General features: G+C 40.1%; 1 protein-coding gene across 1 annotated transcript; it reads left to right on the top strand.

Annotated features, from left to right (window-relative positions):
• Nucleotides 1-325: 325 nt before the first annotated feature.
• LOC138213332 (aminopeptidase N-like) lies at nucleotides 326-19,100 on the top strand. Its single transcript, XM_069174370.1, has 21 exons — nucleotides 326-425; nucleotides 8,628-9,347; nucleotides 9,500-9,642; nucleotides 9,968-10,104; nucleotides 10,359-10,485; nucleotides 11,513-11,667; nucleotides 12,090-12,203; nucleotides 12,327-12,470; nucleotides 12,925-12,990; nucleotides 13,185-13,250; nucleotides 13,371-13,546; nucleotides 14,527-14,603; nucleotides 14,729-14,862; nucleotides 15,340-15,395; nucleotides 15,484-15,631; nucleotides 15,758-15,849; nucleotides 15,931-16,041; nucleotides 16,249-16,416; nucleotides 16,980-17,120; nucleotides 17,562-17,643; nucleotides 17,763-19,100. Exons 2-21 carry the CDS (start codon nucleotides 8,743-8,745, stop codon nucleotides 17,913-17,915), a joined length of 2,895 nt encoding a protein of 964 aa, XP_069030471.1. The 5' UTR covers nucleotides 326-425; nucleotides 8,628-8,742; the 3' UTR covers nucleotides 17,916-19,100.
• Nucleotides 19,101-23,137: the final 4,037 nt, after the last annotated feature.

Here is a 23,137-nt window from a genome sequence, read left to right as displayed (position 1 = left end):
TTCTCCATGTTGTCTACAACAAACTTGCAGTGTGAGCAGGTAGGCTGAGTCACCGTGGTCAACCAGCATCACGTGAAACTTTTCACTGGACTGGTCCAGACACTCTGTACCGCCGAGGATCTTTCTGCTCAACCACAATGAGTTTGCAGCCTTGTTGATACAGCCGCATTCTTTCAGTCCCCCTTCCCACTAATTTAGGGATTTTTTTTTTTTTTTGGGGGGGGGGGGGGGGATCGAAGGAAGTCGTTCCCTCCCTTACGTCCCCAGGAAAACCTGTGCTAACTCTCTCCGCCTCCCACTTCTGCCCTCACAGATGCCCACTGCGAGTGTTGCACATCAGCCGGAGATCATTGCAGCTCAACTTCTACGTCTGGTGCAGAGTTAAATAAGGGCGCGCAGCAGAGCTCCCGCCACACAGGATCTCGGTATGTACTGTTTTCCTTTTGTTTGATGTAAATCTATCCAACATGCTGCATGCCAAACCACTTCTTGATGTATCTAAGCTTTGTCTTCCTCCACAGCAAAGATAGTGTAAGTGCCTGGGTACAAGTTTTACACCTCTTTCCATCTGCTGAAATGTTGCACTGCTTTTCTTTTCTTTTTTTTTCTGGCAGTGAAGGTTTCTCAGATTTGGTCTGCAACAAAAACACTTTGCAGCACCGGGGCATGAACCAAATATATTCACTCTGAAGGGCAGTTTTGTGATGCTGTTATGGAAAATCAATCATTATTTATGGTTCATGGCTTCTAAAGTTAACAAAAAGCAGCTTGTTGAGTGCTTTTTCTTCTTTTTTCTTTCATTTCAGTACTTCCAATTCCTCTGGTTTCACTTAATATGAAAAGACTCCATATAGCAAAGCTTCCACTGGCTGTGGTTAACGGTAATTATACAGTATAACACTTGTGCAACACTATTGTGAAATTCTTGCTCAAGGAAATAGTGTACTTAAGTCCAAGTTTGACTTCTTGGCAATGCTGTGGATTTATTGGTTGTCAACATCCGGTGTGGGTTGTACTGGATAAAAAACTCTGCAGCTCCAACAGCTGGCTGCAGTTTATGTGCAGCGTGGCGCTGTGACCGCACAGAAATGATAGTGTGAGTCTCGGGTTCATGTGCAGGTAGAATGATGGCGTATTGTGGATCGGTGCCAAAAGGTATTTTACCTTCACATTCTTGAGATGAGTTTAACTTTATTGATTGACGAGTGAATATGGTTGAAATAGCAGAGGACAGAGTGATGGAAACGATGAGAGCGTGTGTGTCACGCTCCCAGATGTTATGTTAAAGGCCCAGTATGAAAAGCACAATGCTGCAACTGTACTCGCCTCATTTTGATTCACAAAAACTACGCAAGTAGCATACAGTACGTGCATCACATGACATTTTACAGGATATTTTCATTTTTTCTGATCACATGATTAACAATTTTTCATGTGAGGGCTTTCAATAACAGTCCACAGCACTTGCAGGGAAGTGAAGAGAAGAGTCTGTTAAATCACACCATGAAACGGGTGGTCACATGGCTCTTTTGTTGTCATTTTATTACTCCATGAAAATATGTGACTTTGGGCCCCCCAAGATAAACATTCCCACTCACAAGATTATCCCGCTCTCTGCTGGCAAGGGGAAAGGTCTGGTGATTTGTTTGGCTCTTATAGCTTATTAACTTGGACTGAAGAGACATTTGGGACGTTGGAAACATTTATCCAACTGACTGCTGATTCATTTCCACTATTGGCTTGTTAACCCGTTTACTTCATGTCAGACATGACTTACCTTTAGCTCACACAGCACATGGAACAGAGTCCTTATAGTCTGATTTAATATTGTATTATGTTTCTATATATTACAATACTTATATACAGTGCATCCGGAAAGTATTCACAGCGCTTCACTTTTTCCACATTTTGTTATATTACAGCCTTATTCCAAAATGGATTAAATTCATTTTTTCCCTCAAAATTCTACACACAATACCCCATAATGACAATGTGAAATAATTTTTTTTTGAAATTTTTGCAAATATATTAAAAATCAAAAACGAAAAAAATCACATGTACATAAGTATTCACAGCCTTTGCCATTACACTCAAAATTGAGCTCAGGTGCATCCTGTTTCCACTGATCATCCTGGAGATGTTTCTACAACTTGATTGGAGTCCACCTGGTAAATTCAGTTGATTGGACATGATTTGGAAAGACACACACCGCCTATATAAGGTCCCACAGTTGACAGTGCATGTCAGAGCACAAACCAAGCCATGGAGTCCAAAGAATTGTCTGTAGACCTCCGAGACAGGATTGTATCAAGGCTCAGATCTGGGGAAGGGTACAGAAACATTTCTGCAGCATTGAAGGTCCCAATGAGCACAGTGGCCTCCATCATCCATAAATGGAAGAAGTTTGAACCACCAGAACTCTTCCTAGAGTCGGCCGCCCGGCCAAACTGAGCGATCGGGGGAGAAGGGCCTTAGTCAGGGAGGTGACCAAGAACCCGATGGTCACTCTGACAGAGCTCCAGCGTTGCTCTGTGAAGAGAGGAGAACCTTCCAGAAGGACAACCATCTCTGCAGCACTCCACCAAGCAGGTCTGTATGGTAGAGTGGCCAGACGGAAGCCACTCCTCAGTAAAAGGCTCATGACAGCCCACCTGGAGTTTACCAAAAGGCACCTGAAGGACTGTCAGACCATGAGAAACTAAATTCTCCGGTCTGATGAAACAAATATTGAACTCTGTGGCCTGAATGCCAAGCGTCATGTTTGGAGGAAACCAGGCACCGCTCATCACCTGGCCAATACCATCTCTATGGTGAAGCATGGTGGTGGCAGCATCATGCTGTGGGGATGTTTTTCAGCAGCAGGAACTGGGAGACTAGTCAGGATGGAGGGAAAGATGAATGCAGCAATGTACAGAGACATCCTTGATGAAAACCTTCTCCAGAGCGCTCTGGACCTCAGACTGGGGCAAAAGTTCATCTTCCAACAGGACAACAACCCGAAGCACACAGCCAAGATAACAAAGGAATGTCTTCGGGACAACTCTGTGAATGTCTTTGAGAGGCCCAGCAGAGCCCAGACTTGAACCTGATTGAACATCTCTGGAGAGATCTGAAAATGTCTGTGCACCGACGCTCCCCATCCAACCTGATGGAGCTTGAGAGGTCCTGCAAAGAAGATTGAGAGAAACTGCCCAAAAATAGGTGCCAAGCATCATACTCAAAAAGACTTGAGGCTGTAATTTCTGCCAAAGCTGCTTCTACAAAGTATTGAGCAAAGGCTGTGAATACTTATGTACATGTTATATTTTCGTTCTTTATTTTTAATAGATTTGCAAAAATGTTAAACAAACTATTTTCACTTTGTCATTATGGGATATTGTGTGTAGAATTTTGAGGGAAAAAAATGAATTTAATCCATTTTGGAATAAAACTGTAACATAACAAAATGTGTAAAAAGTGAAGTGCTGTGAATACTTTCTGGATGCACTGTAAACTATAGGTATAAAGACAAGCCCAGTGATAAGGAATTTTTAGTGAAATTTTCACGCATTTTCAATATTTTTTTCAAGATAACAGCCCTACAATGAAACATTAGTTATTAAATTGTTGGTAAAAACTGACTTAAGACCTTCAGCTTAGTTTTTAACTTCATGCTTTTCTGTGTTAAATTTTTTTTCTATAAAAATGTATATAATGTCTAGTTAACTAGCCTGACAGCTAAAGTACCCTGACAGAGCGGCAGCTGGCATTAGCTAAAACTAAAATGTACTTTGGCATTTCAGTTTTCTAATTCACATAACTAAAAGAAGCAGTAGCTTATCCCAATATTGATAGAGAGGGAGACATACAGCTAACTAGCATTGTAACTACTAGCCGCTGTCTCAGCGGTAAACTTCACAGGGTTTGGTGAGTTTAATCTTCCAATAGATTGCTACGTAATATATAAAAAGGTTAATTATAATTAATTGTATTGTTTTTCATATAAATAGTACTTGAAAAGATGTGCATGTAACATTAATAGTCCAAATTAAATTGATCTATTCCAAAAAGTCTTTTTCAAATGGACAAGAAAGCTGAAATAACATTTGTGGTTGCGTTCCTGCATTTTCCATTGCATTGCATTGCATGTAGGTTATTTAAAGGCAGAAGATCTGGCCTTTTAAAATGTGGTTTCTGTGGCAATGACAGCTGGACAGAATAATCAGTCTAAAGATGCATAAAATGAGGCATTACAGTCTTACTGGCTGCAATTTGTCTGTCAGATGAAAATAATTTAAACCCCTTTTTTTCCTCAACTTTATAGATACTGCACTCAACCTTTCGGCCAGAGTAATATAGTAGTAAAAGAAACCAGGCTATTAAAAAGTGATGGGCGAATGTTGTTTGTTGTTATTCAGGTGTTGGATGGCAGAAGAACAGACAGCTGAGAGCGTGTTTTGTGTTTTAGGGAGATCCCAGAGTATCTATGTTTGCGTGGGCTTGACTTGCAGAGAGCTTATCACATTCAGATGCATCACTTCCAGATGTTCTGTACCTGTAGGGTGTTGAGTTCACACACCACTGGCTGTGGTGGATCCAAGTGTGTTTGTGTGTCTGAGTGCATGCTTTTGTTACCTCTTTGGCACCTTTTCCAGTAAAAATACTGACCGTGTTCAGACCTCTAGTCCACAAAAGCCTTTTCCGAGGCTGTGAATTGGTTGTCGTTAAGGTCAGGGTTTGGGTTGGGCTGTCCAAAATGAATGGAAGTAAATGCCATGTCCTCACAAGGATAGCTGATTATGGCTTTAGCCTTGTGTTACAGGTTGCCATTACAATTCATCATGGGTATAGATTAACCTTCAGTTTATTCATTCTTAATGACCCGTACAGTAGGTGAGTGAACAGAAGACATTTGTATGGGCTTTTAACAAGAAAGGTGCTACTTTGTACATCATAATTTATTAGGGGTTCATAAATTATGCCTCTAAGCTTCATGCTAATATATCATTTGTTAATACTTTATAGATCAATTAGCCATTTGAGCAATATTTAGTGACAGATTGTAAGAATCAATTTAACTGGCATATGGCTTCCTCCAGTCAAACAGACATGGTCTTTCTTTCTTGTGTTGCCCTCTAGAAAAAGAGTTGCAGTGCAATCTGAATAAAATCTGTTTATTTAAATTGACATTCGCAGCACTGGTACTAATGGTTTATTATAAAGTCAGATAGCCATGGCCTTTTAAAAATCCCCTACTCACATTTAAGACTGCAGACATTATGGCATGTTAGAGTCATGATTGAAAGGTCAATCATTAATAGGAATGTGAGGCTTTCAATCTTTTTCACCGGCTTAAAAAGTCGGCTCAGTTTTTATGGAGACACGTCACCTGTCATCACGTGAACAGTATGGGACTTAAGTCAAGGTCCAAGTCAGAAATAAACATTGACCCTCAACAATTATAATGTTTTTCCACTACACTCCAGTTTACTGTATAAACAGCCTATAAATGATTTATACTATTTTGTCCTTCATATTTTCATATTTATAAAAGATAATGTAAAAAAAGACATAGATTCAAAACAGGTAAAGAAAAAAGAAATGGCAAAAAGGAAATCATAAAATATATACTGTTTATTTATAATATAAAATATAAGGCCTGTTTAGGAACAGACAAACCAGCTAATGACAGATTACTGTGGTTACTGACAGCTCTTGCTGATTCTCATATACTCCCACATGTACAGTACAATGATGACGTGGAGGAAGAACATAGGCAACATGCTATCAGATTAAAAAGGATCTTTTACAGGGAGAAAAACAGTGCAAGTCGGATTTTGTACTTCAAATGACACAAGTCACAAGTGATTATCAGTTCATTAGCGGATATTACAACAGCTGATCCCTCGCAGTTACTGATAATGCAAAGTAATTTTGATAAAGACCAATAAAAAAATTTATGATTTTCCACTGAGATCAAGAGAAAATGTTACTGGTAAACCTGCTCTGTTTCCCTTTGGCGTTTTTAACTAATAGGAAGGTGAAAATAGACTTATAATTATGACATCAGTATATAACGTCAGGCCTTCTGGACACAAACTAAATGCTGGTGTGACAGACAGTATATTCACTTTTCATTCTAATTGTTACCTTCACCACACTTAGTTGAACATCTATGACCTGGTGTATGAGATAGGACACCATGAAAAGGTCAAGCTGCTGGGAAAATTAAGGAGTGTCATGGCAAAAGATTATTTGTGAGTGTTTTATTTCAGAGACATTACCCAGAGTCTTTTACATGATGTCATGATGTGATCTTTGATCTGTTTGTATGGTTCTTGCCTGTGAAGAAGTGATAATTAATGTGGCCTTTACTCCTGTTCTTCCAGATAAAGTCTAGAGTCTCCCATTTAGAGACTTATAAAACTTAATGAATATGTGGAATGGACAATTCAACTCCTTGATACTAATACTACAATCCATTCACCGTTCACAGAGTAGGAAGACAGTCCAATATTAAAAAGGAGCAAATACAAATACTACCTGTAGTAATAAAAACCCAAAGCACGAGAAAAAAAAAAGTAATAACTGAGGGGTCTTGAGCTTTTGACTTCATATTGTTGAGCCATCTTTGATCCCTCGATATACTGCAGGTTCTTCTATTTCAGAAGAAAAAACCTGTGCCCTGTTCTGTACTTAGAAAGAAAGGCAATTTAATAATGAGGAGAGCACATACTGTTAAGCACCAACACAAAATAATACAGCGCATGTTTGTTGAAGTATTAATGAAGTAACAACTTAAAATTTTGGGAAATTAGTTTTTCCTGTAAAGATTTAGATGACAAGATGGACACCCCTCCTCAGCGTGTTTGCTGTGCTAATACCAAAGACTGAAAACAAGGAGAGATCGGTAACCGGCCTCTTGTCCAACCAGAACTTCCAACGCTTATTGTCACCATGAGGTTGCCAGACAAACAGCGGATATTCAAAGTAGTGACTGTCCCTGGTCAAGACGCACACAATATAGCTACACAATAACTTTGTTATGTTCAGAAGCTTTCTGTTTCCCTTTATTTCCAGTCCTTGCGCTAAACTAAGCTCAGCTTGCTAAACTGACCGACTGCTAACGCTAGCTCCCAAAATAATTGTTTTTAACCCCAAAGCACAAATGAGCAATGCCGGTCTGAAATGCAGAGTGATAGTTACAATATTTAAAGAACAGAAACTGATTTGCTCTGAGAATTCGGGCCGAAAGATTAAATGTAGGGCTAGTAGGCTCTGGTGACTTCAAAACTGTGAATGTAGGCATTTTGACGACATGGCAAAGGAAAAAGGGCAGAGAAAACAGAAGAGCAGGAATAGGACCATGGATGTATAAAGGACAACTTGCTACCAGAGATGATGGCGCCTACTTATGTGGATGAAAATTGCTGTCCTTGCATGAGCCTAAAAGTTTCTAGCTTCTGGATTTGCTTCCACATTGTGTGATCCCATCTGAATGGTTCCACCTGGCCCAGAGACTTTACACTGTGATGACAGAAAATAAAAGCTACTATTCTAGGCGCTGGGGAGATTTTACAAGTATGACCCCTTCATGGATTAGATTTTCATAATAGAGTAAGAAGGTCAGTTCTTAGATAGATTGATAGAGAGATAGACACTTTATTAATCCCGCAAGGGGACCTTTTTTTTTTTTTTTACATTTTAAAATCCCTCCCTCCCTCCCTCCCTCCCTCCCTCCCTCCCTCCCTCCCTCCCTCTCTCTCTCTCTCTCTCTCTCTCTCTCTCTCTCTCTCTATCTATCGAAGAACCGACCTTGTTGCAGTTGGTGTCCCGTTTTACAGAAGTCTCATTTATAATTGTGGTCTATGGGGAAAATGCTGTTTGGGCATACATATACTATACAGTGGCTACTGGGAAATATTGGCAGCCATGGTGAGGGGTGGTACCATATCGAGGTCTCTCAATACATCCATGATTAGCACACGTTCACTCATTGAGGAATAAAGACAGAAAGCAAAACAGCAGCTCTTTCTTATTGAACAGTCACTTAAGCTTTATTTGTAAGTTTGTATTGACCAATTGATGGTAAACTAGATTGCTAAACTTGTCTGGAAATGATGTGACTGGTCTGACAGCACAGCTAAGTCATCTGCTTAGTCATCATCTTTTTACACCACCAATGACTAACAGTTCTTAGTTAACTTCATTACTGTTCAGTCCACCCTCAGCAGGACGAGAAATGATGACGAGTGGTTTTATTCTAAGGATGACTGAGAACCACTCCATGAGCTGCATTGAAGACTTTTCATTGCATCGTATTATATGTGTCTGCTTCTTATTGGTGTTGAAGAACTACTCCCAGGAATAATATCATGAAGTCAAACATGCAATCGAAAAATTTTGCAGATTTTCTGGTTGCCTTCGCTGTGAAGAGCTCTATAAAAAACAGTTGAGAATGCTGGTTTTGTACTTAATAACTGATTACTGAAAATGATTGACTGAAATGGTAAATAGTACTGTACTTGTAACACATTAATAATTAAACAACATAGTTTGTGAAGCATACTTGACATTTATGAATCTGAGAGATGCCAAGTTACAAAGTAAATGGCCGAGGTCTTCCAATCTTTCTATTTTTTTCATAGGTCTTTTTTGCTGTTGTTAATAGCGCAGCTATTTACTGAGAAGGGAAGAGCCTCGCTGAGCTGGACAAACAGACTGAGCCCCCTCGGAGTTCTTCACTAACCTCCTGAATCAGACATGGGGAAAGTCTACTATGTGAGTAAAAATGTGGGTCTCGGGATGCTTGTACTGGCAGCCAGCGCAATGGCTACAATTATAGCTCTATCCATCGCCTATGACAAGGAAAGGGCCAGGAATCAAGGACAGCGTGGAGATGGAGTGTCAGATAGCACCAGCGCGCCTACACCCACCACCACCCCCTTCACCCCAAAGGAGCCCTGGGACCACTACAGACTTCCAGACTCCCTCATCCCGGCCTCTTACAATTTGACCCTGCGGCCCTGGCTGGAGGCCAACACAGACGGCCTGTACATCTTCACCGGTCGTTCGGCAGTGGTCTTCAGATGTGTGAAAGAAACAGACCTCGTCATCATCCACTCCAACAAGCTGAACTTCACGACCTTCTTTGGGCACCATGCTAAACTGAGAGGCCTCGGTGAAGCCGCTGCACCCGCCATCCAGAAGACTTGGCTTGTGGTGAAAACGGACTACCTGGTTATTCAGCTGCGCAGCAGACTGGCAGTGGGAGCATCCTACGTACTTCAAACAGAGTTTTTGGGGGAGCTGGCAGACGACCTAGAAGGCTTCTACAGGAGTGAATACGTTGAGAATGGTGTTAAGAAGTAAGAAATGCGATGTCATAGCATGTCAGTGCACAATCACTCTGCTCTTGAGTTCATTTTCATGGTTCCAGTGTTCCTCTTGGTGGGACTTTGGAGGATTTTGCTTGGTTGATATCTGCTTTGTGTTAATATTCAGTTGCAACATTTTGCAGAGTTGTCGCTACCTCGCAGATGCAAGCAACGTATGCCAGGAAAACCTTTCCTTGCTTTGACGAACCAGCCATGAAAGCCATCTTCAATGTCACTATCATCCACAACCGAGGCACTGTGGCTCTGTCCAACAGCAAGGAAAATGGTTAGTCTTCGAAATACCAAAAAAAAAAAAAAAAGAACAACATCTTTACAGCTTCATTCTTTGTGACTAAAATACTTCAGATAAATGGGACAAAGTAACGGGCTTATCATAAAAGTAAATTTCACGACAAAAGATCCTTGACATGATCAAGACCAGTCATAATTTGTATTTTAAGTCATGAGTTACCTATGTGTTGTATGTGACACAGTTCCATTGTAAATATTTAATTACTTGAACAATGTTTTGTCTGAAAACTGTTGAAAATCAATAACTACTGTTAATGCTAACATAGTGTCAAGGTCTAACTTTACCTCTCTTTGTACAGGCATTTCAGACTCAGTCATTGATGGCGTGCCTGTCACAGTTACTACATTTGAGCCCACACAGAGAATGTCCACTTATCTACTGGCATTTATCATCAGTGAATTTGCTTACATTCAGTCAAACCAAAACCATTTATTGGTAAGAAATTCTGTATTTGTATTTCTTATTCATTCACATCATCAATTCATTCATTTACATTACATCTGCATGCAATGTAAGTTGTGCACTTGATCACCAGCAATACAAACATCAGATGTTGCAGAAAGACCAGGAGAAGAGACCACAACATCCATATTCCTGTGAACACACAATTGAATGCCAACCTTGGGGACAAATGAGATTTTATTTTTAGATGAGTTATTGTGGACTTTAAGCTTTTACATTTTTTGCAGATTCGAATCTGGGCTAAAAGAAAAGCCATCATTGATGGGCAGGGCGACTATGCTCTGAATGTTACAGGGCCGATTCTTCAGTTCTATGAGCACTACTACAACACAACATATCCCCTCTCAAAGTCAGGTAGGTTATCTCAGCGTCAACATGTATTTTCCTGTGAAGATAGAAATATTTCATTTCACTTTTTTTCATTGAGCCCAGTAAGTAGAGAGTAAAACATTTTGCCAAATGAAAATAGGGCCCTTAAAGTCTACAACCAAGCTTGCAAATCAAAAAGTTCTGACTGTTCCTGTTGCGCACAAATGGAGCACAGCTCACTAATGTGTATGGAGCAAGGGGAGGCAATAACTTTAGTAAGTACTCCAAGTAGCTAATACGCAAGTTACATGCACATTTGTGACCAATGATAAGTGTGCATTTGCAATTTCACCATGGACAAATTGAAATACTTCAGAAAACTTACGGACGAGGTGTTTTGGGTGGTAATTGCATTTCAAGTATGTAGAACGTCACTGTCCAAGCCCAAAGAATGCACCTTGAATCTGTCCCCCAGTGTCCGAGTTACACTGTGACGTTCTGAGGCGTCTGAGGGAAAACATTTGGTGCAAACAGCCTGAACTGTAGTGTGATGAGATTCTCTAATATAACTACATGCCTGCTTACCCACAACAACACAGTCATCACTCCAAACCATCCTTCCTCACCGGATTTGGCTCCCTGTGACTCTTTTCTGTTTCCCAACAGTTTGGCATTCTAGTTTCAGGTCTATGGTGAAATTGCAAATGTGCACAAACCAGTGGTCACAAAAGTGCTGATGTTGATCAAGTGGCATAACGTGGAATACTTACTCATTAAGGTTGTGCTTCCTTTCTGTGTTGTTTCTATTATGTCTCGTTTCATTTAAAAATAGCAGTTCTCAGTACCTTTTCCAAACTAATCGGTTCAACTTGTGACTTAATCAAAGTTACGTCTTTATGCTCATGTGGAACTTTTCTTGTCATTGATGTCGTATATGCAAGGTAACATTAAATTGCTGACTTATTTTGCCCTACTGTGACATTCCCTCAATTGAAAATGAAGTGGATCTGGCTAAATTCACACCGTTCCATCTTTGCTTGTCTTTTGAATTTTTAATCCTGGTTCTCTGTAGATCAGATAGCTCTGCCTGATTTCAATGCTGGAGCAATGGAGAACTGGGGTCTGGTCACGTACAGGGAAACGGCCCTTCTCTATGATCCCATCCTTTCCTCCACTGGAAACAAAGAGAGGGTCACAACTGTCATCTCCCATGAACTCGCACATATGGTAAGCCATTGCCATCGCTTCAGTCTAATAAAGTAATCACGAAATTAAGCAAAAGTGTTCTAGTAATTTAAGATAAAGTGTTATAATCAAAACTCATTACGTGCAAACTCAAAAAAACACATGTATCATCAGGGATTCAACCTCCCTTTGAAAAAGCAGATGACAAATTATCACTTTGGGAAAAGCTAACCGCGCTTCCTCTAAAGCCTGACATCATAAAAGGGATGTGAAAGTCTGTGGTTGGGAATTTTTTAATCTCCTGCTGATTCAGTTTTTGTGTATTTTGGAGCTGAACAACAGTGCTAATGTTCCCTAGAATCTAAGGTCATGGAAACTTTAGTTCCCTTTAAAGATGAATTGCCATATCACTGGTTCCAATGGCAGAACTGTTCATCTCTATACTGTTTGTGTTTTTTTTTTAGTGGTTTGGCAACCTGGTAACTCTGCGATGGTGGAACGACTTGTGGTTGAACGAGGGCTTTGCTTCATATGTGGAGTACCTCGGAGCTGACTACGCTGAGCCCACCTGGAACATTGTAAGAGCCATGGCTTCACACTTCATCAAAGATGTGCTGCTATGTTTCGCAGATCAGTAACTTTTCACAGATATTGTTGGCTTGGAAAGCCGGTCGTGACTCAAACCCTCCTTTTGGCTTCAGAAAGACCAGATCATTCTGTACGATGTGCAGAAGGTGTTTGCCGTGGACGCCCTGGCCTCCTCTCACCCGCTGTCCCGCCGAGAAGAGGAGGTCAACAACCCCGCTCAGATCAGCGAGATGTTCAACACCATCTCCTACAGCAAGGTCTGCTCCTCGGAGAATTTCACGCAGTACTTCAGGCAGGATCTTCTACAGACACAAGTTTGCCCTTCCACAGTTTTTTGCCGAAGAATTGTAGATGACACACGGTACAGTAAATAAATCTGAAGCACTTATAAACTTCTCAAAATTGAGGGGATTCCTGATGAAATTACTGTCATTCCAAGTGAGTTTTGATTGTCCACAAAAATGCCCAAAAACTTCACTTATCCCAAACTATTTCACATTTGTATGGGAAAAATGTGAAGTATGACTCTCAGTTTGGAGACTTTCTTTTCTTTGATTTTGTCCTGGGTCTTGTTGTTTCTATCTGAACCACAGTACACCATCAGGGCAACATTTTGTTTTAATATTTGCTTTGGCTTGAATGCGAAAGACTTTACAGACATGACAAGTTGAAACCAACCAAATTCTAGTGGTTTGTGTTTGTTGTTTTCAGGGCGCGGCGGTGCTCAGGATGCTGTCAGAGTTCCTCACCGAGCCTGTGTTTGCCAGAGGACTCAGTGTGAGTATTACCTCTGCTGTATAATCTCATCACACTCTGTGTGTTTGTGATTGTGTTACTGGTAATAAGTGGCGGTGAGTCTGCGGATATGGCAACCTCAACATTGCTCAAGCTTATTGTGTTTTTAAATTCATGTTTTGTTGCTTCCCGTGGGAAGGTGTTTCATGCTGTTCCTCGCTGCTTTGTCTCTTCAGTCTTACCTGAACACATTCGCCTTCGACAACACCGTGTATAATGACCTGTGGGACCATCTCCAACAGGTCGGTTCAACAACAAAAACCCTGAAAGTCATAGGTGTGCTGTGTGTGATCTCACATGGCACTGTGTCTGTGGGTGTGTGTAATTTTGCTAAACTCCTGCTGCCCTCTGTTTGTTGTCAGGCAGTTGAAAAGACACCAGGTATGCATATTCCCCACACTGTCCACAACATCATGAACCGCTGGACTCTCCAGATGGGCTTCCCTGTGGTCACTATTGACACCCGGACAGGAAGTATCACCCAGAAACACTTCCTGTTGGATCCAGACTCTGTAGTGGACAGGCCCTCTCAGTTCAAGTAGGAATCTGTTTTACAATATCCTGTAAATTGCATGTAGATGATAAATTAAGAGATTAACCACTTTGGATAAGTATCTACTGAAATAAAGCGATCCTCTAGCTGGGGCAAAAACAAAATCACTGTATTATTTTCATAATGATCCAAATTTTATATTTTAGCCCTGACAGCTCTGTAAGGCACTTTGCAACTGCAGTGCTTTGAGCTAAAGGTTAAAGTGGGCATGCTAACATGCTCCAAATTACAGAGCTAAAATGCAGCTGTAATGTTTAACATATTAAGGTTTCATGTTAGCATGCTAACAATCAAAATTTGTTGAGGCTGACTGAAATGTCATTAGCTTCACAAGTATTAGACAAATTGATGGCGCTCGATGATGATTGATGATACATCCTGAGGGAGACATGCATGTGTCTACCAAATTTGATGGCAATATACCCAACATTCAATTCAATTTTATTTTATTTGTACAGAGCGTAATCACAACACAAGTCATCTCAAGGCATGTAACATATTTCCCTTGAGAGAGGAACCCAACAATTCAACAATTCCCTCATGAGCGACAGCTGGAAGGAAAAATGATCTTTTAACAGGACGAAACCTCAGACAGAAGCAGGCTCACAAGTGGACGGCCATCTGCCTTGACTTGTTGGGGTGAGGGGAGAGCAGAGAGATAAAAGAACAGCATAGAGAGACTTGAGACAATAAATTGTTGGCGGGGCTAGTAACCGCAGACCTGAAACACGCAGCTTCAGGGTCACGTTTGATATTCAATCAAAATCCACAAATATTAACCTCAAGGGGGTGATGGAAGAAAGGTCAGAGTATCTCCAAAGTCAGTATGGTTCATCCTCCGGGGACCATAAATATCTGTTCCAAATTTCATGAAAATAGTTTGACGGAGAGACCAACCATCAGACCGACATCTGCATGATTGTCTCATCTTTTCATTCACCATCTTAACCTATATTTCTGTCCAGTTACACGTGGTTTGTCCCCATTAAATGGATGAAGTCAGGTGTGGAGCAGCAACAATACTGGCTCCTTCAGAAGACAGGTACGGCCGTAACAAAACCTGCTGGAGGAAAAAATATGCGACTTCCTACCAGATTACAGGACTGAAAAGCAGGTCATTGGACTGAATAAATATATAACATATCCTCCTTTTATGTTTTTGAGCAGACACCCACAGCCTGATGAGAGTGTCAGGAAAGGACTGGGTGCTGGCAAACACAAACGTATCTGGATACTTCAGGGTGAACTATGATCTTGGCAACTGGGATCGTCTCATCTCCCTGCTCAACACCACCCATCAGGTCAGTCACATGCCTTTCACAAACTGGTTTGTTTGTGGTTGATATCCACTTTAAACAAAGAAAAATGTAAGATGTCAATTTTAATCTGTTTTAATGAGGGCTGCAAACTCTGTTCTGTAGTTAAAGTTTAATCATCATTCCACCTAAAAAGTGGATGCTGGCTTTTATGCGTGATGGACATTCACAAAGCTGAAACGCGATGGGCTTGAGGTGTTCATTTTAATAAGCACAACAAGTAAAGATGTAAAGCCTGTAAGAGGGCCAATTGGATGATATAGAAAGGCTTTATAAAACACATTTTAGCTCTAGGAATTTTTTTCACCTATTTCCTGTTCCCAAAATTCAGGGTTTCAGAGTCTGTACGAGTCAGAAATGTCCTGTCTTTGTTAAATGTCATTGTTAAATGTCATGCTTCATCTCACGGGCTTGGTTGCCTTTGTATTTGATATTTCAAAATGTATGTGTCATTTCTTTCAGGCTTTATCAATCATCAACAGAGCACAGATCATCGATGATGCATTTAATCTAGCCAGGTAACAAAAAAATATATGTTGAAGGGATTAAACTCTTCATATATTGAGTGTCTGCAAAGCATGTAAAGGATGTGTTTCTGTTGTGCAGAGCCAAAATAATCAGTACAAAATTGGCTCTGAGAACTACCAAGTACCTGTCCAAAGAGAGAGACTATATCCCCTGGGCGTCAGCTCTGAGAAACCTCGACTACTACATTCTCATGTTTGATCGCACTGAGGTCTACGGAGCTTTACAGGTTAGTCCTACTTTACTATGAGTTCTACTTTAAATAGTGACTCTGACACCAAAAGGAAAACTTCAGAAAAGGGGAAGTGTGAAACAGCTGGACATAAAACCTACCGTTGGTATGTTTTTATTTCAGGCCTACCTCAAGAAACAAATACAACCACTTTTTGAGTACTTTAGGACACTAACAGCTAACTGGACCAAAGTACCAACAGGACACACTGACCAGTAAGAACTGTTATTACAACAGATAGTTCTTTCACATATTGGACATTGTTTCCCAGTTTTCTGAATCATATTCCTTCTCAGGTATAATGAGATGAATGCTGTTGGCATAGCCTGCAGCATGGATGTGGAGGGCTGCAGGGAACTGATCAAAAGCTGGTACAGACAGTGGATGGAACATCCAGATCACAACCCGTGAGTACAGCGTGAAATGTAATGTTTACATTAATTTGACTGCCGGACTTTTCGGTCGGTGTTAACCCGCCTGAAACAGTGAAACAACTGTTCAGAGGTTAGCTGTAGGTACCTAGCTGCACACACACAGACTTTGTATGTGAGTGAGCAGTGAGCCAATGTGTCTGGAATTTGTTAATCACTCTCTAATCTACTTTTACTGAACAGGATCCATCCCAACATGAAAAGCACAGTGTACTGCAGTGCCATAGCCTTCGGTGGTGCACAGGAGTGGGAATTTGCCTGGACAATGTTCAAGAATGCCACTCTGGCCTCTGAAGCTTCCCGGCTCAGGTCGGCCATGGCCTGCACCAAAGCACCTTGGCTTTTAAACAGGTGCGTGCGACATTATCCCGAGTCATGCCGTGTTGGGAATGATGCATACACTCTACTAATGGGGCTTTTGTGTTGCTTTCAAATGAAGTCATATTTACTGTGTACACGAGAAAAGTCCGTATGTCACCCCTGTGGTATCCATGATACTCAGAATTTACTATCAGCCTGGAATTCACGAGTTGTGACTTTTTTAGCTTGTTTGAAATTGGCAGAGGCCATGGAAGTTTATTTTTCATTGGATGTCAAGCCGATATATTGTACGGAGCCCGTGAGTGGCCATAGAGAGAAAAATAATTTAAATAGTGCTCACAAAATACTAAATCATTCTCAATCAATCATATAATTACTATATCGTGAACACGTTTTAATTAATTCACGTGTATTACATCTGTCCTTAGTTAAAGGAGTTGTAGTTAGCCCGGACAACACAGTCACTCATTTGGTAAATTCTGCTTTAGGTTATTACTGACAAACCTTTTATAGATGCTCCAGATGTTAAAATTTGATGAACTTTTTTTTCCCTTTTAAAAATGCTGGATTACTTTGGGGACTTGTTGAGGCAGGTATCTGGAGTACACCCTCGACCCAACTAAGATCCGCAAGCAAGATGCCACCTCTACCATCCAGTACATCGCTCAAAATATTGTGGGAATGCCGCTGGCCTGGAACTTCGTCAGAGCAAGATGGAGTTACATCTTTAACCAGTAAGAGCTCCCTCCTCACAGCAGCGTTTCTTGGTGAACAGCCAGTGCTCTCGAAGGATTAATTAACAACAGAAGAATATTTTATACACAGAGTCCACAGCGGCTCTTTAAAATGTAGAGGACTTCGAGGTAGAAATGTAATTTCTCTAAGTGCACATAATGTTCTTTTTCCTTCACTTACTCACCCAGTTTGCTGAGTATACAAACATTTTCAAACCCTGTCCAAGAGGTACAGTTAGCTGGAAAAATAATCATGAGCCACGAGACAATAAAGCACCTAAAACTATATTTAAAGTGTTGCTTATGTTGCAGCTGTTTGAGGCCTCACACATGTCCACCACCAGACGTCTGAGAAGTTTCCTGTTCACATTTATTTGGTGTTTTGTCCAAAAACCCAGATATGCACATATTCCCTCTGGTAAACTGCATTCTTTGTTTCAGATATGGAAGAGGATCATTTTCCTTCTCTAATCTCGTCAACGGAATCACTAAGAGATTCTCTACAGAGTTTGAGTTGCAGGAGGTATGCAGCCAACACAGCCACAACCACTCTGAATTATACCCTGTGTTTCCTTCAGGGTATTTAGAGTAAAACAAATACAACAAATGCAGATATTCAGTATTTTGTTTTTTTCTCTCCAGCTGAAGAAATTCAAAGAAGACAACCTCCATGTTGGTTTTGGTTCTGCCACTTTGGCCCTGGAGCAGGCCATAGAAAAGACCACAGCCAACATCAAATGGGTGACAGAGAACAAAGCTGAAGTGCTGAAGTGGTTGACTGAGGAGTCCACATGAGAGCACAGACAGCCAAGATGAAACTCTTTTTTTTTTTTTGTACAGTCAGGAAATGAATGACAATCACTATAATCATCAGGAACCACCACAATTCGTCCTCTTGGCGACAGCTACTCAAAGAATGTTTCACTGTTGTGACACGACACCTCATTGGACATCAGCTTTGGTGCAACGCAAGAGAGCAAGACTGTATTTTTCTTTTCTTATTATAAGTTGATGCTTTCTATGATGTATGCAACACATTTACTGTATAGGCCTCCATAAACATGAGGCATTTGTAGTACAACAGCTTCACAGGTCTTTGACCTGGAAGAAACTTGTGATTAGTAATCACAATGAGATGTTGACTACCTATGAAGGTATTTTTGTGTCTTTGTCATGCAAACAAACAAAAAAAAACATTTTTAAAAGCAAATCTCTCACACTGCAATCAAAAATCAAGTTTGTAAGTAAAGATATCTGCCCTGAGAATAATATTATTTGCATTGCAAACAAATTTGCTCTTAGTATTTTTGTTTTTTGTTCGGGCACAGAATTCAGAATTTGCTTATGAAACAAGTCAAACACCAATAACAACTCCCGTCTCATCCATGAGCGCATGTCCAATTCAACTGGAAACCAAAAGTATTTGATATGCAACCAAAAAGTGTAGTTTCATAAGCAAAATTCTGATTTCTGTGACCAAAACTAACAAAACGGGAAGAGCATGTGCATGTTGCAATGCAAATACATTTATTCTCAGTTCACTACAGTTTTTGCTTGCGTAATAAAGAAACTAAAATATCTTCATAACTACCTTTCACGCAAGCTTTGTACTGCATTTCAGTTATTACAGTTGAATGTGTGTTTATCTGCAAATAGGTAAAGACTACAGATTTGTCTTCTCTCAACAACCACTTCTTTGCAGCTTTCAGTAAATTGTCATTAGCTGCCTCCATGTTAAGACATTCTCAGCACTGGATTTCTTTAAATGTAAATTTATTTTTGCTCTTTATGGGTAGCAGTTTTATTTGATTTTTCATTTTGTCCTTTTTTTTTTTTTTTGAAAGATTAAACCATTAATTATTGTACTACACCATGTACTAACTGTCTTTCAAATCTAATCCAACAGGCAGTGAAGATGTTGCCCCCCCTTAACATTACATTGTACAATGCACAGTTTATAAAATAAATGTCTTCCAGCAATTTTTAAAACTCTATTTAAAAAAAACAAAAACTATTTCCAAAGGTTAGATTTGCCTGTGAGTCATCGTGCTTTAGTCTCACACATGAATGCAGTCAGTCTCCTCCATTGAGCACCTCGGGGTTAAATACTTTACTATAGAATGATGCAACAGTAACATCATAGATCTTAAATGGGAGTGTATTTAAGTATTACAAACAACTTGGCTCAAATTTCACTGTCTGGATCATCTCAATGGAGAGAGAGAGACACACACGGGATCACAAGCTTGTATTTTCAACCCGTGGGTGTAATGTAATGGAAATTTCTAATTTCAAAATGCTGCAGGATTTCAAATTAATCAGCAGGTTCAGAAGCTGGCTGCTGTTCACAGTCTGACTCAAGGCTCTACATGGACCTGTTTCCTCCTCTAGTCCACATTTCTGCGGGGGTTCACACGTGACTTCACTCCTCTGGTAAGGCTCAACATGACAGGAGGAAGGAGTGAGACTGGCACAGAGAAGAAACTCTTTTTTCGACTTGTTTGAGACAGATGTTGTGACATTGATAGTTCATGGTGAAAACATGAGCTGATAAGAGGTTCTTCTGATCTGCATAAAGGTGGGAATAATGAAAAGGTTAAAGGGGCACTCCACTGATTTTACATGTCAAAGTTGATCTATCAGTCATGTCGAGCAACGGTTGTATAACTGAGGAAATTACTTGCATTGTATCATCCGGGAACCTCAACTCGGGCTTAAAGAACACATCTTTATGGGACGTAGGAACCTGAGTGTAACAGTCTACCTGCAGACTGTTAGGGAAGTTTAAGATCCAGCGTTTGTGAAGGTTTTTGGAGTTTGTGTCCATTGTATTTTATATTGCACCTTCCCTTCATAATTTCAGTAATCGTCTGGAGCTACTTTAACATCACAGCAGACAACCTCACGGGAAACCTTTTCCTCTGATGTGCTGTTGTATTTTTTAGGAATCTAATGTCTACCACCGCTTTGAATCACTGCATACATGAGTAGGAGGTCCACAGGGCTTCTGGACTTTCCAAGAAACCTGAACACTTTCAGCAGATTCAGTTGTAACAAAAACTAACCAAGCCATTTCTCATCTGTGATGTCATACATTTTAAAATCCTCACATAAAAGATACAAAAAAAAAAGCCTTAGTGATTATATAGCTCTTCTTTCTCCAGAAAGTAAGTTTCCACTTATGTATTAACTGTTGTATTGGGAGCTGGAAGTCGCCAAAGAACCATATCCAAAGAGGATTAATCCTCAAGACAAGACAGAACAAGTTGAAAGCCATCGGTGGTTGACAATAATTATACATTTTTGGTAAAGGATTGTACAACATACTGTCGTGCCATTTGGATAGACTGGATCAACTGAATCTTGTAGGAAAGTTAAACATGTGACCGTGACCTGTATAAACAATAGTCCCCTTTATCATAACAGTGAAGCTCTTCAGGACACGTGGAAATGAAAGAACTTGAACAGTTATTGTGGACAAGCAGCTGATGTGCTAAAAGCAACAGCGCTGCTTTGACATAAGATTCCTTGATCGACAGGTGAAAAGGCAGCTGAGACAAAACAAACTAAACACAAGGTAAGAAAGATGGTTTGCTGTCATTGCATCTTACTTCAATTTAGTGTTTGTCTGCATGACTTCTTTTTTCACCAGTCAGCTTCATGTTAAAACAATAAAAACAAAAACAAGGGGGCTGCCTTGGTGGGTTACATTGCTGCAAGTGATAGACCCCAAAGTTTGAAGACTCATTAAACATCTAAATACTGCACATAATTCTATATTACTATGCAACCCAGTATCATGCCAAGCGTGTGATACACCCATCAGTCCACTAGAGGATCCCGTGTCAGTTTCACGTTTTACCTCCCTATTCCAGAAAAGTAAGGGGCCTTACTTTTAGGCACCAAAAAGCACATAGTTAGATTTTAGGAAAATATCATGGTTTGGCTTAAAATATGTAATTTTACGTTCATAACTTTACATACAAGTTCCTTAACGTATATAAGGTGATGTACATACATTACATTATGCACATAACTTTCCTTGAAATAAATCGAGTCATCTCAGAACTTCTCCTTCACAGCCTCTATCACTCTTCGTACTTCGTCACATGACCTCCATCTTTGACCGTTTTTTGCTGATCATACATGCGAGTAATTCTCACGGCGAGACGAGGCAAAACGTGACGCTGACAAAGGATCTTTGAGTGCACTGGCGGGTTTATTACACACTTTGGCGGGATACTGGGACAAGATTTTACAACTTTTACCCTCTGTAATATTTTACCCTCCTTCATGGCAGTTGACAGGATATGAAATACCATATTTACATTATAAAGTAATCTGCTAGGAACAGGTGAGTGGATGTATTGGATTGGTCTCTTTCAGCCTTTTGCTGCACACACTGCTTTAAACACAGCGGCCTCATTTTAAAGGATCACTTGTAACTTTAAGTATTTCTCTTATAAAAAGACCAAAACTAACAGTAATGAAATGAGCCTACTAACAGGTATACTTATATTTCATCTGATTTAGCTTCATTGCTTTTAAAAAATACAGGCACACAGTTGCACAGGATAACGTGTTCTCTTAAAAAAATATGAGCACTGTCGTTTATTTAAAAACAGCTACACAGACTAATAATGATTACACTATCACTGTCCACAAACTGCTTTCCAGAGATGGTAACTTGATACATTATGTTTAATTTGTCTGTTTAATATGTGGAGCTGACTAACATAGGATTTGACTCTAAGAAAAATCACCAAGTTTCATCATAGTTAGAATTAAGCCTATTTAAGGCTACACATAAAGGAATAGTCAGAAAATGGTGCAGAAACAAAGCATAAATGCTATGAAGTTGCACACACCAGTATAAAAGAAACACTGTATGACTTTATATTGCACACACAGCTTATTAAAACTGTATATAGTTCATGTTTCACGGGAGCTTGATGCACCCAGGTCAACTGAAGCATCTCTGCAGGCATCAGATTATATTCTTCCATTTTGATGACAGTGATTGTATATCATTTGACTTCTGACCACACAGCATCACTGTACCTGAATGAATGATGGATGCTGTGGGATTAAAGCTGCTGCTGCTGCTGCTGCTGCTGCACTGATGATGTACTGCTTCCATTACACACTGTGTGTGTGTGTGTGTGTGTGTGTGTGTGTGTGTGTGTGTGTGTGTGTGCGTGCCCGTGTGTGTGTGTGTGTGTGTGTGTGTGTGTGTGTGGACACTGAATTAGTTTTGGGCTCATTGACCCACACCTGTACATTTAGGTGATTGCTGCAACATTTTAAGGAAGTTACTTAACTCACCAAAGTTGTCATTTACTTGCCATGTTTATTTCCACTCTACCTGTTTATGTCTATGATTCTGTTTAGAGTTTAATAATTGTAAGATCAAGTAATATGCTTTTTTTCCCCCTCATTCTGTTTATAGATCAAAATCCTGAAATCATGATGTCAGGAAAACATTTTTGTTGATATAAGCAACTCATAGAAAACAAACAAACATGTGTTTTCAGTTCAAACACTGGAATGCGTCTATTTCTTAAAGCCAACACTGTTTTGGTCGACCACAGTAAATTTAGGATTTTCACAACATGTTGGACTAAATAAAACTTTATACCATTTTGTAAATCCATATTCAGCTCATTACATTATGCAATTTTGGCTTCACTCACATCTGAGAAGTGTATACACACATACACAGACAGACACAAGAGTTCGACTGCAAACTCACCACCACAAAATTGGCAATACCCAATAAACAGAGACAACAGCTTCTAAAGAGGGCCTTCACTCAGAGCCATTACTGCAGGTATAAAGTTAACAGATTAGGCCGGACTCCCTCTTATCTCAAGGACTTTTTACATGTCAATGTTTCAGAATTTTCAGCTGTTTCCCCGCCCAGGAAATTAATCATTGACTTTGGGCTGGATCTTACTAGGCAGGACATAAATAGAAATCACGTTTCTCTTTTTGTGTTCTGCTTCTCTGGAGGAGAC

The sequence above is a fragment of the Embiotoca jacksoni genome, unplaced genomic scaffold (assembly GCF_022577435.1).
Source record: "Embiotoca jacksoni isolate LCO1_2020_lvr unplaced genomic scaffold, fEmbJac1.0.p SCAF_6, whole genome shotgun sequence".
Lineage (NCBI taxonomy): Eukaryota > Metazoa > Chordata > Actinopteri > Embiotocidae > Embiotoca > Embiotoca jacksoni.
Note: the sequence above shows the minus strand (reverse complement) of the source record. Positions and strands in the feature narration are given on the sequence as shown.